Source organism: Rattus norvegicus, chromosome 5, assembly GCF_021556685.1.
Source record: "Rattus norvegicus strain SHRSP/BbbUtx chromosome 5, alternate assembly SHRSP_T2T, whole genome shotgun sequence".
Classification (NCBI taxonomy): Eukaryota; Metazoa; Chordata; class Mammalia; order Rodentia; family Muridae; genus Rattus; species Rattus norvegicus.
Window position 1 is genome coordinate 79,813,768 of NC_141538.1, and position 18,888 is coordinate 79,832,655.

Sequence of the window (18,888 nt, forward strand, 5' to 3'; positions counted from 1 at the left end):
ATGCATCCTTCCGGACTTTTTAAATGAAATTATAAATAGACAACCTTAATTTATTTTCGTGTCAAAATGGCATCGTACTGCACATGTTATCTGAAAGCAAATTTCCCTTTCTAACTTTATATCCTGTGGCTTGTTTTCCATAAGCATGTAGAAGGGTGGCACAGCTTTTAATGACAGCCTGTAAACACTCGTCCTTTAATTGCTTCTCCATTAATGAGGTCTGGTAGACATCCTTATCTCTGCACTTAGCTAAAAAGGCTCCGTGAAAGTTGAGGCGTAGACACCATGTAATGTTGGCCAAGGTTGCAGCTTCTTCCCCATATTCTGCCCATGTTTAGATGCAGGGTTTTTTAAATTTTATTTTTGTTTTGTTTTGTTTTGTTTTGTTTTTAAGTCTCTGCCAATTTGTTAAGTGAAATCGGTCTTGTTTTAATTTTAATGTCTGACTGTTATCAGTGTGTTTCAGTGCTGGTGTGCCTTCTGAGTCTGTTTCCTAGTGAGTCTTCCCCTCGTTGGTTTCCAGAAGCCTCCTTGTCTCATGTCCTTTGCTGCACATCTTATGAACGTTTTCTCCCAGTGGACTCCCTGCCTTTTAGAATTCCTTCAGCACCAACATCTGACCTCACCTGCCTTTGTGCCTTGTGGGCTGGATCATGTGACAAAGGCTTTATATCTGCACTCCCCAGATTATGCAAATCATCTCTTGTGTGAGAACAGCTTTTTAAACAAGAACCACTTAAAAATGTGTGTGCAGTGAGGGGGGTGCATTAAAATATGAATCAATTTTGTTTTTTTTCTGACTTGTCAATCAATTAATTCTTTTTCTTTTTTAATTTTTTTCTTTGTTTGTTAAAACAGGGTTTCTCAGTGTAGCCCTGGAACTTGCTCTGTAGGCCAGGCTGGCCTCAAACTCAGACATCTACCTGCCTCTGCCACCCCAGTGCTGGGATTAAAATCATAAACCACCACTCCATGCTTGGTTTGTCACATTCTTGTAACACATTTATATCTTAGGGCTTGGCCTCCCAAAGTTTACGTTTATGACTGTCTTCCTCTTTAAAATTCATTTATAAAACATTTTTATTCTCTCAACTAAGCTTTAAAACTAGCCTGGGGGTTGGGGATTTAGCTCAGTGGTAGAGCACTTGCCTAGCAAGCACAAGGCCCTGGGTTCAGTCCTCAGCTCCGAAAAAAAAGAATTAAAAAAAAAAAAAAAAAAAAAACTAGCCTGAGTAGGGTTAGAGAGATGACTCAGTGGTTCAGGCTGCTCTTCCAGAGGTCCTGAGTTCAATTCCCAGCAACCACATGGTGACTCACAACCATCTGTAATGGGATCTGATGCCCTCTTCTGTGTGTGTGTGAAGACAGAGCACTCATATACATCAAATAAATAAATATGTTTCTAAAATGTATATTTAAGATTAGGCTATCACAAAGGGAGTATCACAAAGGAATTACTTAAAGATTACTTGAATAAAATACCTAATTGACCCGTCCTATCCACATTATATAGTAGTATATAACACTTTATCCAGAAAGTATTTTTTAAAGGTGTATTTGTTTATTTTATTATATGTAAGTACACTGTAGCTGTCTTCAGACACCAGAAGAGGGCATCAGATCCCATTACAGATGGTTGTGAGCCACCATGTGGTTTTTGGGAATTGAACTCAGGCCCTCTGGAAGAGCAATCAAAGTATTTTTAATCTTAAGGAGTTTTGGGTTGTTTTCCTAAGTGAATTACACAGAAAAGCACACAGACTGTTAATTGATTTTTTTTTTTCCCTGAAGCAAATGTTTCCACAGCCCCCACACAGAGGAATAAGAACCTTACCTGAACCTGGAAGTCTCTTGTGCTCTCCTGGCGTCATCGACAAGGCTATTACTGTATGACCATTCACTTACTTTCTAACTATCGTGCTTACCAGATTCACTCGTGCTTTTGCAGTTTATTCCAGTAGTTGATTGCTCACCATTGCACCATGAGAATAAGTTGTTAAGGGTTTTGCAATGTCAGTGTAGTTGGTGTTTTATAGACAAAGGACAGTCTTCAGTTTGGGGCTATTATGCTGTTAGATTTTGGTAAACATTCATATGTGCTGTTGATACGTATGTATACATGTATGTTGGGTATGTTGGGATGCAATATCATGGATATCATAAATACATGACCAACATGAGCAGATGCTGCCCATGGGTTTCAAAAGTGGCCTTGGCTGTATTCTCGCCCCAGCAGAATTCATTAACATCTGGTGTTTCTTCTTCATTGAAGACGTTTCGCTTGTGCATTCATGGATGATTCTTGGACCATTACTAATTTTACATGAAGTTCATTAAAGTTTTATTTTTTGTGTGTGTGTTGGGGAGGAGGATGTTTTCTGAGCGTATATGTGTGGGGGGGGTTGTGCATGCATATATGTGCATGCATGTAGTTCCCTCAGAGGCCAAGTGCTCAGTGCATTGGGTTCCCTGGAACTGGAGTTCCAGTGTGAGGTGCCTGCAGGGTGCTAGGATAGAACCCGGGTCCTCTGTAGGAGCGGTGAGTGAAACATGGATGATCCTTCTCTCCAGGCCCAAGTATTGACCATTTCTAATTGAACTGTCTGTTGGCTTTCTCATTTAAAAATGTCTGGCTACTCCACAGCTGATATCTTAAGGTTTTGTTGTGTTTTGTGTTTATGTTTATGTTTTGAGACAAGGCCTCCTGTACTAGGCTGGCCTTGAACTCACTATCTGGGTTACAGTTTGATTAATTTGAAATTGTTGTATTGTTCTTGTTCATGGTATGAGGTAGCAATTCAGTTTTCTTGTTTGTTTATTTTTTAAATAAGATTTGTTTTTTAAGCCCTTTAATCTTTTATTTTTTATTTTAAAATTTTTCTTAGCTCTATTTGTTTATTTATTATGTGTTTGAGTGTTTTGTGTGCATGTATCACGTGTATATCACATCCATGCTTAGTTCCCAGGGAGGTCAGAAGAAAGTGTCCTGGGACTAGAGTTCCAGATGATTGTGAGTGACCATGGGAATTGAATTCTGTATCCATTGCAAGAACAAATGCTCTTAACTACTGAGTCATCTCTAAAGCCCTCATATTATTGTAAAGACTTTTGTGTCTGCTTAGTAACTGAGTTGGTCTGTAGGTTTCTTTGTTTTGTTATGTGTTTATGGGAAAGGTACGCTGCCTTATAAGTAGTTGTGAGTAGGTAGAGGAATTGCTCTGTGGATGAGAATACTTTCTACTCTTACAGAGGGCCTGGATTTGCTTCTTAGCACCCACATCAGGTAACTGAGAACTTGGGGATCTGACACCCTCTTCTGATGTCTGTTTGCACTGTACACAACCACAAACATACACATAACTAAAACTAAAACTAAATCTTACAGAAGATATCTAGATGTGCTGGTGAATGTCCTTGGGAGGCAGAGGTGGGTGGAAAGAAAAAGAGTAGTTTTATCATTTTGTTCCCTAAAGGTAGGGTAATTTGCTAGTGAATTCCATCTGAACCTGATGTTTGCTTTCAGATCCACTTTCTGTAAGCTGTGGAAGACTCTTCTAACTTTATAAATTTTCCTTGTGTTTTAGCAAGTTGTATCTTCTTGGCTTGTGTGCTTTCTACTCAAGCTCTAGGTCTACTGGCCTCGTGCTGTTCATGATCTTTCTTCTCTTTGTAAGCTCTAGTGATATTTTTCATTTCTGGTGTAAAACCCATCTTTTTCCACTTTCCCTTGCTAGTATCTAAAAATCTTGTCTTTTTAAGTTCGTCTTGGCATTTCCTCTTTACTGTAGGTCGCTGTTCCACTGCTTTCTGGTTTTGTTCCTTCTCTTAACATCACTCAGTTTAGTTCTATTTCCTTTTTGGAATAGTTGATAGTGTTTCTTTTTGGGTCTACACAGCTGATGTTATCCGTTTCTCTGTGGCCCACAGTAGCTGCCTCCTAGATCTGGGGCATGCTGTACTGTCCTCCTCATGCAGTTTAAAATGCCTTCTTGTCCCATGAATTCTGTCTGTCCTCAGAAAGAAGATAGTATTTGTCAGATGTGTGTGTATGTTGCTTGCACATCTGTGTGTAGTATTGACTGTGTTCCCATGTCTTCATATGCGTGTGTGTGGTGCTTGCACATCTGTGTGTAGTATTGACTGTGTTCCCACGTCTTCCCAGGGCTCATCTTTGTGTAAGGATGTCCTGTGTTCCCAGTTATCCACCGGTACATATGTGGGTTTTTTTTTTTTCCTGTTTTGTGCTTTCATTGTCTTTGGGGGATCAGTGGGGGTGGGGGACCTCTGCTGTGCTTGTATATCTTGGCAAACAAGATGTTATTTGTTTTTTGTGTACTCACGTGTTCAGATTCAAATCTAGGTTATTAGGCTATCAGTAGTCACTGGTAGGAATTCAGTTTCTCTGAGGGTTCCCATTTGATGCATTTGGACAGAACCCACGTCTGCAGGTAATATTGAACTCAAGGTTGTTCTAGTGAGTTAACCACTAGGTAGTAGCAAGTGGCTGAAATTCTCATAAATAGGTTTCCCCTGATAGGGCTTGAAAGAAGGCTCAGTGTGCTCAGAGCACTGGCTGATCTTTCGGAGGACCCAGGTTTGGTTCCCAGCACCCAGATGGTGACTGTCATCCTCACTAAATTATTCTCACTGAGATTGTGTCCCTACGGTACCTGGTACCATTGGTGTCATGATCAGTGAGTGCCATCAAACTCGAGTCTAGAACTGGATCTACCAGTGACTAGCTCGTGGCGTCAGCAGCACACTTCTTGTACAGTGATGGCTCTGTGGGATACATCCGATGAGTGTATGAAGCTACCGAGATGTCTGGTGCTGTTTCCTTGTCTGTAAACAGGTGTGATAGTGTACTTGCTCACAGATCACACACCAGCTTTACAAATTGGCTTCCGTTGATGTTAATCTTATTAATGTCAAGAAAGTCCTACCAGTTTTGGAGGTGGTGAGAACATCACTCCACAGCGCTTCAGACAGTGCTCGTGCCTGCACAGTGTTGTTCACTCCTCCCAGAACCCAGATGGTAAAACAGTTCGTGCGTTCCAGGGCTGTGGCAGGATCAAGTTGTCAGAAGTGACATCAGGTTTGTGAGAAGCACAGAGATCATCACCATTGGGCACATACCTGAGGAAAGAGAAAGCAGATGTGGAAACACGGAAAAGGGAGGTTCACATGTGCAGACAACTTCTAGAAGAAAGGTTGAAATCAATGAGTGTGTTGAAGGGCTGGAGAGATGGCTCAGTGGTCAGCACTGGCTACTTTTCTAGGTGACTCAGGTTCAATTCCCAGCACACATATGGTAGCTTACAACCCCCTGTAACTCCAGTCCCAGGGAATCTGACGCCCTCTTCTGACCTCTCTGGACACTAGACATTCATGTGCTACAAAGACAGACATGCAGACAAACACCTATACATATTATTAAGTATTGATTGTATAGCACACACACACACACACACACACACACACACACACACACACACACACACATGTTGGTGCATGTGTGCTGCTTCTGGGTACAAGAGGATTCTGGGAGTTTGGTTCAGAGGAGACCCTCCATGGAGCCATGAAAATCAAGGCGGGTTAGAGTGAACTCCAAGACTGCACTTGCTTTATCGTCCTGCTGTCTCTCCAGGACCTGGCCAGATTGTGCTTGAATATACATTCCTCAGTGGGACACTTGGTTTTATCCTCTAGAGTGTAAGGAAAGAGCAGCTAGTGGGTATGGATTTGATTTTCTTTTGACAATTTAAACTGTCTTCTTATCTGAAGATGAGCTTACCCCTCCGTTCCTTAACACTGCTTCCATTTCACCTTCTACTCAAATTTGAAACTGGTCAGTGGTTTGTGTAATCAAGGCTTACATCAATCTACTTTCCACGAATGCCCGTGTACAGACGTGAGTGTGAGGTGTAAGTGTGTATGCATCATTACTTGGGGGAAGAGATTGAGAGCTCCATTTACTTCAAGGCTGCTCCTGATGGCGCCCAAGTAACTTGAAGCTGTGTTAACAAAGGATGAGTTTCCTTCAGTCTTCCTCCCTCCTATCTTTTTTTTTTTTTAATCTTTTCTAACTACTTCCTTTCTTCTCATCTTTTGCTACTACTGTTGGTAGAAATGCTGATTTTTCTAGTGGTAATTTTAGAATTTTCTAGTATTGACTCCATCCTATTATTGAAATGTTTGGAAGTGTGTTAGCCAATGACAAAATGATCAGGGTTAGAGATGAGGCATAGATTCTCGTACATGTAAATAGTTTTTGGAGACAGGATCTCCCTGTGTAGCCCTGGCTGACCTGGAATTCACTATGTAGACCAGGCTGGCCTTGTGGCATAGAGATCTGCCTGCCTCCTGAGTGCTGGAGTTAGAGGTGTGCCCCACCACTAGAAATGGCTAGAAATTTCACTCCTTTGCTGTCTTTATGGAGTTCTTTGTTACTTAATATCATCCCAGGATGAAACTCGCTAAAGGAGGGGATGGCACATTAATGTCTCTATTGTTTTTATTTCTAGCTTATTCTACTAAGCTCAACAAATTTCCTGTATTTAATATTAATGATGACTTGAATGGTCTGTGTACCAGTGCAGTGAGCCCAAACACCACCAAAGCCACGAGGTACGCCCTAAATGTGTGGCGCTACTGGTGCATGACCAACGGGCTCAAAGACCACACCGACATCACCAAGGTAAGGGACGCGTGAGTTCGCTAATTCTCTTGGCTAACTGCACTGAGCTTCCAGTTGCCAGCCATTGTGCTAACTGCTGTGGGGAACCTAGGTGAAGGAACATAAAATACAAAGAAAATTATCCACAGAACAAGTAGAATTTAGAGAGTTTTAATGAGTGTGTGTTTGTTAAAATATTCAGGAGAATAAATTCAGGCACATTTCGAGGGAGAGATAGGGGTTGATAGAACTAGAAGGTGAGAGGTCAGTGGAACAGATGATGTGAGAAAGAGAATGGGAAGGCAGAGCCACTTGGCCTCAGTCTGGCTGGACTAGCACATCAAGGACTCTCAGGTGACAAGCTCAGGGTCTTGGTTTTGGATTGTTTTGTTTCGTTTTGAGTTTTTTGAGACAGGGTTTCTCTGTGTAGCCCTGGGTATCCTGGGACTCACTCTATAGACCAGGCTGGTCTTAAACTCACAGAGATCCACCTGATTCTGCCTCCCAAGTGCTGGGATTAAAGGTGTGCACCACCACCACCAAGCTCGGTCTAGTAAACACTGGGAAACCACTGAAGTCTCTTGGTTTTCCGTACTGCATGATCGGATTGTGAGAGCTGTAAGTTTCTAGGGTCAGGAAGGAAGGACTACATTAGAGTTTTTCAGGCAGGAAGGAACATAATAAAAATGGTGTTTTAGAGAAAGTAATTGGGAGTTATAAACAAATTAGTTATCTAGTATCCTTAGCCCCAGTCCCTTTGTAAAATTATTTGAGATTTGTGAGTAGTGGGGGAAGATTCAAACGAAGGGAGGTTGACTAGAAAGACAATGTTCTGCCTTGAATGCATTCCTCTAAGCCAGGGTCCAGATGGGCATAGCCATCAAGTAGTTGGGATTGTGAGGTTGGAGACAGTGGCAGTGGTGAGGCAGAAGCATGGATCTGAAGGTCTCACAGCCAGAGCCCATTAGTTGAAGCCTGACAGCATGTAAGACTTCAGAGTGTGGGTGATGTCCTTAGAGATCAGTAAAGCCGAAACGGAAGCCTGGGTCTTTCCTTCTGGCAGCATGGCACATCAGATTCATTACACATGAGGACAGAAAGCACCCTGGGGTGGGGCAAAAGGAAGGAAAGGAGGGGACACTGACAGCCATTCCTTCTCGGCAAAACCGGTAATGTCAAGGAGGGACCGACAGCAAATGGCAGGTGACTGCATGACCTTTGGCTAGGGGAGGAACCTTTGGGTTCCTAAAAAAGTTCCAAGCCAGGGAGCTGGTGAGGTAGCTCATTTGTTAGTGTTCACCAGGAAGACCTGACTTGAGATCCCCAGCATCCACACAGAAAAGGCTGGTCTGGTGGCTCAGAGCTCAGTGGCTAGTCACTGAGCTGGATCGGTGAGCTCCAAGTTCAGTGAGGGACCCTGCTTCCAAAAGATGGAGGCGTAATTCAGGAAGATAGCGGATACCTACCTCTGTCCTCCACATGCATGCACTACCTCATGTGTATGTGTACACACACACACACACACACACACACACACACACACACACATCTGAGACAGGAAGATTGATTGGTTGCATGGTAAATAGCAGGCTCTGGCTGCCACCAGACACTCCTGGGGAACCCACAGGCCACTCTGAGCAGAGAAGCAGGAAGGTTAACTGTAGATCTTCACCTCTCCCTCCAGTCCTCCAGGTCCAGTCTCTTAAGTATCAGTCCCAGCTCTGTAGCAGTGGCCTGTCCTCACTCTCCCCATTCCCAGGGGGCTAAAGAGATCCTGATTGAACCCCCTGCTTTTCTGCCTCCTGTGGACTCCCTCATCCTTTCCCTAGGCCATCTCCATCCCTGAGGGTCAGCTCCCAATAGCCAGAAACAGATTTTACCTGGAAACCCAGTGGCCACACCTATCAGGATCCCAGAAGGATTTCCTACCGTCTTAGTGCATCAGAAACCATCAAAACAACCACCCCACATAGACCAGACCAGATATCAACAGCTAGAATGATAATCTTCCCAGTCCCAGATGCCTAGACCCCAGCGTAGAAATGCATAAGAGCCAGGGCAATATGTCTCCACCATGGCCCAGCAGCCCTACCAGAGCAAGCCCCGACTACTGCAACACAGCTGAAGTATAAGACAAAGACTTAAAATAGACTTTAAAATATGATAGAGCTCCTTAAAGAGGAAATTAATATCCCCTTAAAGAAATCAATGAAAGCACAAACAAACAGGAGAAGGAAATAAATCAAACGGTTCAAGACCTGAAAGTGGAAATAGAATCAATAAGAAAACCCAAACTGAGGGAAATCTGCAAGTGAGAAATTCAGGGACTAGAACAGTAACAATCAGCGGCGAGCCTCATCAACAGAATACAGGAGATGGAAGAGAGAATCCCAGGCATTAAAGGTAAAATAGAGGAAATGAATATCTCAACCTCCCTCCCCCCAAAAAAGTTACATCTAGAAAAACTAGCACAAGACATCCAGGAAATCTAGGACACTGTGAAAAGACCAAAACTAAGAATAATAGGAATAAAGGAACGAGAATATTCCCAGGTTAAAGGCACAAAAAGTATTTTCAACAAAATCGTAGAAGAAAGTTTGCCTAAAGAAGGAGATGCCTATCATGGTACAAGAAGCATAGAGAACACCAGATAGATTGGACCAAAAAAGGGAATCCCTTCAGCACATAACAATCAAAACACAAAAGGAAGAGGACAGAGAGCAGTCAGAGCTGCAAGGGGAAACAAGAAGGAATATATAAAGGCAGACTCTTAGAGTTAAACCTGACTTCTCAGTGGAGATTCTAGAAGCCAGAGGACCTGGGCAGATATTCTGTAGAGACCACAGATGCCAGCCTAGATTGCTATACCCAGCAAACTTTTCAGTCACAACAGATGGAGAAAACAAGACAGTCTACAATAAAATCCAAACTTTAGCAATATCTGTGTACAGATCCAGCCCTACAGAAGGTGCTAAAAGGAACTCCAACATAAAGAGGTGAGCTACACCTGAGAAAAAACAAGGAATACATAATCCCACACCTGCACATAAAAAGGAAGTACACCCACACACCACCATCACCACCACCACCAACAACAACAACAATATAACAGGTAACAGCAGTCATTGACTATTGATATCTCTCAACATGATGGTCTCAACTTTCCAGTAAAAAGACATACTAACAAAAATGATGTGAAACCAGGATCCATCCTTCTGTTGCATCCAAGAAACACACATTAATATGAAGGATAGAGATCATGTCAATATAAAGGGATGGAAAAAGATATCTAAGCAAATGGCCCTAAAAAGCAATCTGATGCAGCCATTTTAACATCTGACAGAATAGATTTCAACCAATACTGGTCAGCAGAGATAGGGAAGAACCCTACATACTCATCAAAGAAAAAAATCCACCCAGAGATACCAAGACATTGCAATTCTTAACATCTGTGTCCCAAACAGAAAGGCAGTCAAGCTTGTACAAGAAATACTACTTAAGCTTAAATCACATACTGACCCTCGTGCACTGATAATGGGAGACTTCAATACCCCAGTCCCACCAATAGATACACCATCCAGATAGAAACAAATGCTCGAGCTAACCGTTGTTATAAAGCAAATGGACCTCAGAGATGTTTACCTAACATTTCACTCAAACACAGAAGAATATATATACCTTCTTTTCACAACCACTTAGAACTTTCTGCAAAACTGACCACATAGACACAACGCAATTCTCAACAAAGGCAAAATAATGGGAACAACACCCTGCATCCTGTCCGACCGCCACTTACCAAAACTGACATTAGCAACAACCGAGACAACAGAAAGCTTACAAACTCACAGGGACCGAACAGCTCACCACTGAAGGGACACTGGGCCAAGACAGAAATCCAGAAAGAAATTAAAAGTTTCTAGAATTGAATGAAAGTGAATGGAATACACACCACGTCCAGACTTCTAGGACACAGGGAAGATGGTTCCAGGAGGTGAGCTCGTGGCACTAAGTGCCTACACTACAGAGAGCTCTCATACAGTAACCTGACAGCACAACCGAAAGCCCTAGAACAAGTCACACCCCAATATAGTAGATGGCAAGAAATAATGAAACCCAGGGCTGAAATCAATAAAAGAGAAACGACCGAACAAAATCAGTGAGGCAAAAATTGGTCATTTGAGAAAATAAGATTGGCAAACTTATGTCCAAATGAACTGAAAGATGGAGAGGGGATCCAAATAGAATTAGAAGTGACAAGGGGACATAACAGCAGGTGCCAAGGAAGTCCAGAGACTCCACAAGGTTGCATGGTGAAAGCTTGTGTGCTGCTAAAGGAAAACCTAAGAGAAATGGGTGAGCGAGGAACACGGAGAGACTGCTAAAATTAAGGACCATGTGAAGGGGTAGTGTGGAAACCTATTACAGTAGAAGCGTCCTAAAATATTTATACGTATGTGAAGGCAATCTAAATGAAGTCACCAAGTAATGAGGGAGACAGGGTCCTAGCTGGGCATCTCTTGGCACCACGTGAAGCCTCTAGTCCTGAGGTTACTGGCTTACAGCTGATTGAGTTTTTGTCCCTAACCAGCCCAGGCTGCTGCCAAGACTATAGGTTGTGTGCACAGACTGTCAGCAAGGCCTCATTGCTGAAGACAACACCTGACAGTGCATTGGACATGGAGAAGTTGACCTGGTGCATATATAGACTATCCCTACCTTCTAACTCGATTGGTATAGGAAGTTACTCTGCAAGACACACACACACACACACACACACACACACACACACACACACACACACACACACACACACACCAACCCAGTCACAAACCCTTTAGTCCCTTTAATGATGTCCTGCCTGTGTGCTAGTACAACAGTGGCAACAAGTGGGAGCAACCAGCTGATACCTGATTCAACTCAAGGCCCCCTCGCTCCACAAGACAGAAAAACCCTTACTGACGCTGCTTAGATGACCAAGAACCTGACCAAGAACCTTAGATAGCCCAGGGACGAGTAGATAGGGTAAGACCAAACGCTCCTGTTCTGAAACAATGATAATAACAACAAAGGTATCAATGAAATGACTCTTTACGATACTCTGCTCTGCAGAGGTAAGTGCCTGGCTTAACCATTTGCCTAGAGGCTTTCTCCTACAGCAGGTGGGGACAAGTACAGAGACCATACCCAGACACTATGAGGGAATGAGAGATCTCAGCTCCAAATGGGACATCTCCATAGCTCCCTCCCCTCGGAGATCAGGGAACCCTGCAGAGGAGAGGCAGACAGTGTACGAGCCAGAGAGGGTGCAGGACGCCATGAAAGTAAGGTCCTCCGAGTCAGCGTGAGCAGACTCAGAGCCTGGGGCAGCACACGGATCTGAACACGTCCACTGCATATGCATCATGGCTTCCAGTTTAGTGTTTTTATGGGATTCCTCAGTGGGTGAATGAGTGGGTCTCTGATTCTTGTGCCTTCCCTTGGGCTCTTTTCCTTCAGTTTGTCTTTTCCAATGTGTTATTTTTTGTTTTATTCTATTTTATTGTATTATTATCCCTTGGAAGCCCATTTGTTTTATAAAGAGACAGAAAGAGTAGATCTGGGTGTGAGGGGAGTTGGGGAGAACTGAGAGGAGCGGAAAGAGGGGAATCTATAACCAGGTTTGTTAAGCATCAGTTCAAGGCATGTAACTAGTTTAGCTGCTTCTCTCAAGTCTGTGGCTAAATGTTCAGTCACAGTGAGCCTGTGGCTATAGACTAGTAAGAGAGCTGAGTATGGCTACTTGGTCTCACAGCGTTTTCTGAGTCCATTGCCCCACAGCCTCATGAGAAAGAATAGAAATCAGTCAAGCAACAACTTAAATTTCAGTGAACTCTGAACTCTGAGGGTTTCTCCTGATTTACATATGAAAAATAATTCGTCTTGAGAAGACTTAATTTTGAGAAGAGTTCATTCTTTTACCTAATCTTCAAGTATCTTTTTAAAAATAATTTTTATTACTTGAGGATTTTATACATGAAACCACTGAAGTCTGTTCTCCCCCAGTAGGCTGTATAGAACCTTCTGGCATTCTGGAAACGACCCATCAGGGAAGAGGTTTCCTGGTCAGTCTTAAACTTACTTCTTATTTAAAGACTTGTTTGTGTTATGTATATGAGTATACTGTCACTGTCTTAGTTATGTTTCTGGTCACTGTGACCATATCCCACACAAGAAGCCACTTGAGGTAGGAAATGTTAAGGAATGGCAACAGGCAAGAAGCTTCTCGCTTACAACTGTGTGAATTCGGGGTTAGAGGAGTCCCCACCTCCTTCCCCCTTTTTCCTGTTTCTGAGCCCGTCGTCCCCTCCTGAGTGCTGGCCTCACAGATGTGCCACTACATCTGGTGTATGTGGTGCTGGGGACAGAACCCAGAGCTTCACATGCTAGGCAAGCAACTGACCTACTGAACTCCATTCCCAGCCCCCCTTCCCCCCTTTTTATTCAGTCCTAGACCCCATGATTGGAGCTGCCTACAAAGCCCTAGAAACACTGTGGCACCATGGAGTAGCTTAGTCCAGTGGAGGAGGAAGGTTAGCCACTGTGCCTCCCAGTGGCACGGTCTTGGCAGATCGCCTGCCTGCTGGCGAAGATGGTCCAATGGCTTCTGGAAGGCGGGAGCTGCAGAGTTCATGACTGGGTCTCCAACACCAGCAAGTAGCCTGGGTGGATGATGGTAGCCTGTGTGCTGACGAACATGTCAGGGAAATGACTTAGATAAGTATCAGGAGCACACACACAGATACAGATGTGCTGATGAACATGTGAGGTCAGTGACTTCATCCAAGTATCAGGAGTGCGCGCGCGCGCGCACACACACACACACACACACACACACAGAGAGAGAGAGAGAGAGAGAGAGAGAGAGAGAGAGAGAGAGAGAGAGAGAGAGAGATACAGATGTGGTGATGAACATGTGAGGTCAGTGACTTAATCCAAGTATCAGGAGCACACACACACACACAGATACAGAACATTTTTCTTGGTTTTCATAAAATAGTATACTACACACTCCAAAATTAAGTTACAATAAGGCAGTTCCAGAAGCATCTATCTACAGAGTGTATTGCTTGCACTAGAAGAAGCAGTTTATTCTGGCCTGTGCCTAAACTGGTTTGCTTATCAAATATTTCCCATTTCCAAGGTGTCCAGTCTCTTAAAAGATATTTCAAGAAGTATTTTTATTTCAACTGTTGAAAGTCAGCTTATTGTGTCGTATGAGGGAAGGCTGGCAGCAGCTTATGAACTCGGCTTCTGTCATGTAAGGATCACTGTGACTGACTAGCAGCTCTTACCTAGCAAGGCATGGTGACACACACGTGTAATCACAGCATTCTGAGCGCGGAACCACCTGGAGAAAGTGTCTGCTGCTTCTTTTTATTTTTTTTTTTTTAATTTTGTTTCTTTGACAAGGTCTTACTGTGTGGCCCTGACTAGCCTGTGCTATCTGCTATGTACACCAGGCTGGCCTTGAACTCAGAGGGAACTACCTCCACAGTGTTGGGATGAAAGGCGTGTGCCACCATAACCAATCATTTATTTGAGTTTTTAAAATTATGGTAAAGAACTATTTTTAATGTAAAATGTTGCTACTTTTTTGAAATTTCACACATAAATGTTTTATCATTTCTATCTCCTTACTGTAATTCCTCTCATGCCCCTGCAGCTCCTTCATGTTCCAACCCCATCTCAAATTCATGGCCTTTTCGATAGTGATTTTTATGATTGTTTTATTTGTGTGTGTGTTTGTGTATGAGGGTGTGTGTGTGCGTGCATGAGTATGTGTGTTTTGTGTGTTTATATTTGGAAATTCTCACAAAATGAACCCAAATTCTGTGCCTGTCTTTAGCACACGTATGTCACACACTCATACATGACCTGCTGAGTTGGTTTAGTGTTGCTTCTATGCACATGTGTGTAGGACTGAAGGAGATTAGATGACCTATCTCGGGGCTCATCCCTCTCTGTGCAGTCATTGCCTGTATTTCTCCTTCTAGGGGAGGGGTCTTGTAGGATTTCTCCCATCCACGTTGGCAAGACAACTGGTGTCACTATGCAGGTCTCCGTTAGATGACCATTTATTTGAGATTTCATGGATGCAGCTTTACTCTCCTATATAGAAGACATTACTTATCTCACAGCAGACAGACATCCTGGCCCCCTGGCTCTGAGAATCTTCCCTTGCCCTCTTCCATGATGTTCCCAGAGCCTAAAGCATAGAGATTGTATTGTAGATGTGTCACTTGGGGCTGGCGACCCCACAGGCAGATCTCCCATTGTTTTTGTGGTTGCTGGGATTTGAACTCAGGACCTCTGGAAGAGCAGCCAGTGCTCTTAACCGCTGAGCCATCTCTCCAGCCTGTTTTTGTGGATTTCTGTGATGGTCTGTATCTGCTGCAAAGAGAAGCTGTTTTGATGAGGGATGAGAGGTGTGCTTAACTGTGGCTGTAAGGATGAGTGTGTGGACTGGTTAGAGACTACACCAGTTTAGGAAAGTCACAGTAGTGGGTGCTCTGAGGGGTCTGCAACCTCACCAGCCATGGCTGTCAGCTAGGTTCACAGCGGTGGGCATAACGCTCTCCCTTGAGCTGGCGTTAGCTCCAGTTAGATACTCTCGCATAGTCACCAGAGGAAGGGCCACTGCTGCACCCTTCCAGGTACTTCCCACGATGGCCGATGCTTAAGCATACAGCTGAGTAGCATTTGCTGTGCTCACACTGTTCCGCAAGCCATCACTGTTACTCATTCCCGGGATTTTTCCCATCCTTCCAATAAAAACTCTACTCACTAAACTAATGCAGCCCTCACTTCCTCTTTGTCCCAGTCTGGCCACTCCTATCCTGCCACCTGCCTCTGTGACTCTGTTTACACTGGGCTCTGCAGATGAGTAGAATCTTCACCGTCCTTTATGAGTAACTCGTTCTCTGTGTCTGAAGTGGGAAAAGCGAGCCTTGTTTAGCATAACACTTCAAGATTTCGTTTTATGGCTGAAGAAAATATCATGTGTATGTATGTGCCTCATTTTACTATTTACTAGTGGACACTTGGGTCTTCCCCACACTTTGGTCATTATGAAAAGCACTACGGTAAAGCCGCATGTGCCATTCTGTTGTTGTTTGGGCATACGCTGTCAGTCCTTGTGGATTTAGGCTTGGACTGAGGGAATGGCAGTCCCTACATCCCGACTCACATTGGTTATCACCTCTTTTCTTCCTAATCTTAGTTATCCTACTGGGGCGGAGCACAGTTCCACGCAGTTTTAATTTCCCTGTGCCAGAGAAAAAAAGATTGGGGCTGGGCGGAGAATATCTAATGCCTTGGAGTCCCCTATTGTAGCATTCTTTAAGGTCCAGGTTTGTTCAGGTTCGACTGTTTTCCTACAACCAAAGGAACCCAGTCAGTGCTGTTTTGTTAATAAGAAAGCTGGTCTCAGGGCTGGAGAGGTTGGTGGTTAGCAGCACTGGCTGCTCTTCCTAAGCACCCAGGTTTAATTCCCAGCACCTACATGGCAGCTCACAACTGTCTGTAAATCCAAGATCTGACCCCTCACACAGGCATACATGCAGGCACACATACAAAACACCAACGTACATAAAGTAAAAATAAATAAATAAAAAGAAAGTTTATCTTATGCTTTGTACACTGCTACTCTAACCTGTATACTAATCAACTAACAGATCTAACCAGTTGTCAGGAAATGAACTTTCATGTCCTTCCTTCCTTCTCTCCTCCTTTCTTCAATTTAGCATGCCATCCTGCCCCTAACTTTGTAAGGAGAAGTCCAGTTTTCATTGTGGGTCTATTTTTATAGTTCTTGCCTACAAAATACTTTCATTTTTATTAAGTGGATTTCTTGCAACATCAGCTTAAAGTTGGGCCTAAAAAGTTTAAAGTAGATACCACAACTTTAAAATAATTTTCAGTATTTGTGAGAGTCCTGTTTTCCCCCTATCACGTCAGTGTCCAGGCATGTAATACTGACTAAGATTGGGTCATCCATACACTGTAATGGTGGCACGTGTGATGCAGTGTGACTTCGACTGTCATCTTGACTGTGACGTAACAGTCAGGCACTCAGTGTCTTACAAGGTACCATGTTGCCCGGAACTTGTGTGCACCAGAGCCACTGTGCTTGCAACACGCTCTTTAGTATTTGTTTATTGTGCTGTCTCTGTGTGCATGCACATACATACATACCATGGTGTATATGTGATGGTCAAAGGACAGCTCGTGGAAGTCAGTTCTTGCCTTCTACCTTGTTTCTAAGTCAGGGCCTCTTGTTTCTGTTGGCTAAGTCCTCTGGGCTGGCCAGCCTGGGCCCGTGCAGCCCATGCTCCAGTCTCTGCCGCCCATCTTACTGTAGAAGTGCTGGCGTCGCAGATCCATGCTGCCACACACATGGGTTCTGGCACGTGGCAGGCCTCAGGCTTGTATGAGGAGCACGTTGACCCGCTGAGCCATCACCCCAGCCATTGTGTTCTTGGTGTTATAGTAAACTGGATATACCTTATGCAGCATGAAAGGTGCCTGTAGGGTTATTGTAATACGGCTTGGCTTTTTATGATAACTATAGATGTGGGTCATAGAAGAACGGAGAGCCTTTGTGACCCCCCCCCCCATATTGTTAAACTGTTTAAATTCAAAAGAAGTGGTGGGTCAGCAGTCAAACGCTTGCCCAGCACATAGGAGGCGGCTTTGGTTTGACTCCTAGCACTACAGTGACACTGAGTAAAGTCACACAACTGTAGCGGCTTATATGCCCACATACACACATGCACGCATGCACACTAAACAAAATCATTCAGACTATAGATTTTCAAACTCATGCACATGAAGCACGGTGTCTTTCCTGTTCTTTCCTCTCGTTTTATGTTGGCCTTGTTCTGAATACTCTGACGTCCACCTCTATGCTTTTTCTCCTCCCATCTGACTGAGAGGACTTGGTTAACTTGTCTCTTCAAAGGTTGATGTCCTCCCCTTCATTCTTCATTAATTTAGATTTTTGTTTTTATTGGCTCATTTTATGACTTATGAATTTGATTTACTTTTCTATCTTTGGGAGTATATAATCAGTTTGCTTACTGAGAATAAAGTTTTCTAACAAATCATTTTAGTTTATGTTGTCAGAATATATTTAATGATACTATAATATTAATTATACAATATATATTATTATATTATATTATATTATATTATATATATTATAATAATACAATAGAGTATATTTATGTTTAATCATAGCGGAGTCAATATTTGTTTTTAAATTGAATTTTTCATAGATATTACATTTGCAAAGATTTATTTTTTTGCCAGGTGGTGGTGGCACACACCTTTAATCCCATCACTGAGCAGGGTGTGTGTGTGTGTGTGTCTGTGTGTGTACATGTGAGTGTGAGTGTGTGTCTGTGTGTGTGTGTGTGGGTGTGTACATTTGAGTGTCTGCAAAGGCCAGAAGAGGGTCTCTGATGCCTAGAACTGAAGCTACAGGTGCAAGCCCCTGCCTGACGTCTGTTCTAGGCACTGAGAACTTTTCTCTGCTTGAGTAACAAGGACACTAACCTAATTGACACCATCTCTCCAGCCCTAATTTGACTAATTTTTAATCTATAACTAATCTTGTATTTTCTTTTTGACTCTTGGGCTATCAGCAAAATGAGAAGGGCTAATGATAGTCTCTACTCAAACATTTTTATCAGAATTTCCATTTTGTCCAAAGAGTGTAGTGGAGCCTGACCTGACAGAGCAAGGCAATGTACTCTTTACCTCTTCATCTCGAACACAAAGTCAAACTCATAAACTCATAAGACTTAAGACCGATACTGAAAATGTATTGGTTATTAAGCTAGAGGTGTGTTAGGATGTAGTCAGGTAAATCCAAGGGGAAGATCATAGAGTCGGACGTTTCTGTGTGAGTAGATGAGTCAGTTCTCTTCCAGTGAAGCCCTTGCTTAGCAGTGGGTACCAAACAGTGTGGGCAGGCATCAAGGACATCAGTGTGGGGATGATTCAGAGATCAGTTACGGAATCCTTTAGAGAGGATGCCTGAACTTTGCTAAAGGAGAGGAAAACAAATGGTTTGCAAGCAAAGAGAAGAAAGGGCCTTCTATTGAGGAATGGTCAGTGTCACATTGGTAATCTGTGTCCACATATGTGCTTGAGACAAGTTTGTAAGCAGC

General features: G+C 43.2%; 1 protein-coding gene across 4 annotated transcripts in view; it reads left to right on the top strand.

The window, feature by feature from the left end:
- Window positions 1-18,888, top strand: part of Kiaa1958 (KIAA1958 homolog) — a 146,169-nt gene that overhangs the window by 117,539 nt on the left and 9,742 nt on the right. For 2 of the 4 annotated variants that reach the window (XM_087659930.1, XM_087659929.1), the window contains 2 exons: window positions 1,792-1,887; window positions 6,525-6,697. Coding sequence is in view for 1 of the 4 variants with exons in the window: in NM_001419541.2 (NP_001406470.1) it covers window positions 6,525-6,697 (173 nt within the window). In the remaining 3 variants the exon portion in view is untranslated. 4 annotated transcript variants of the gene reach the window in all.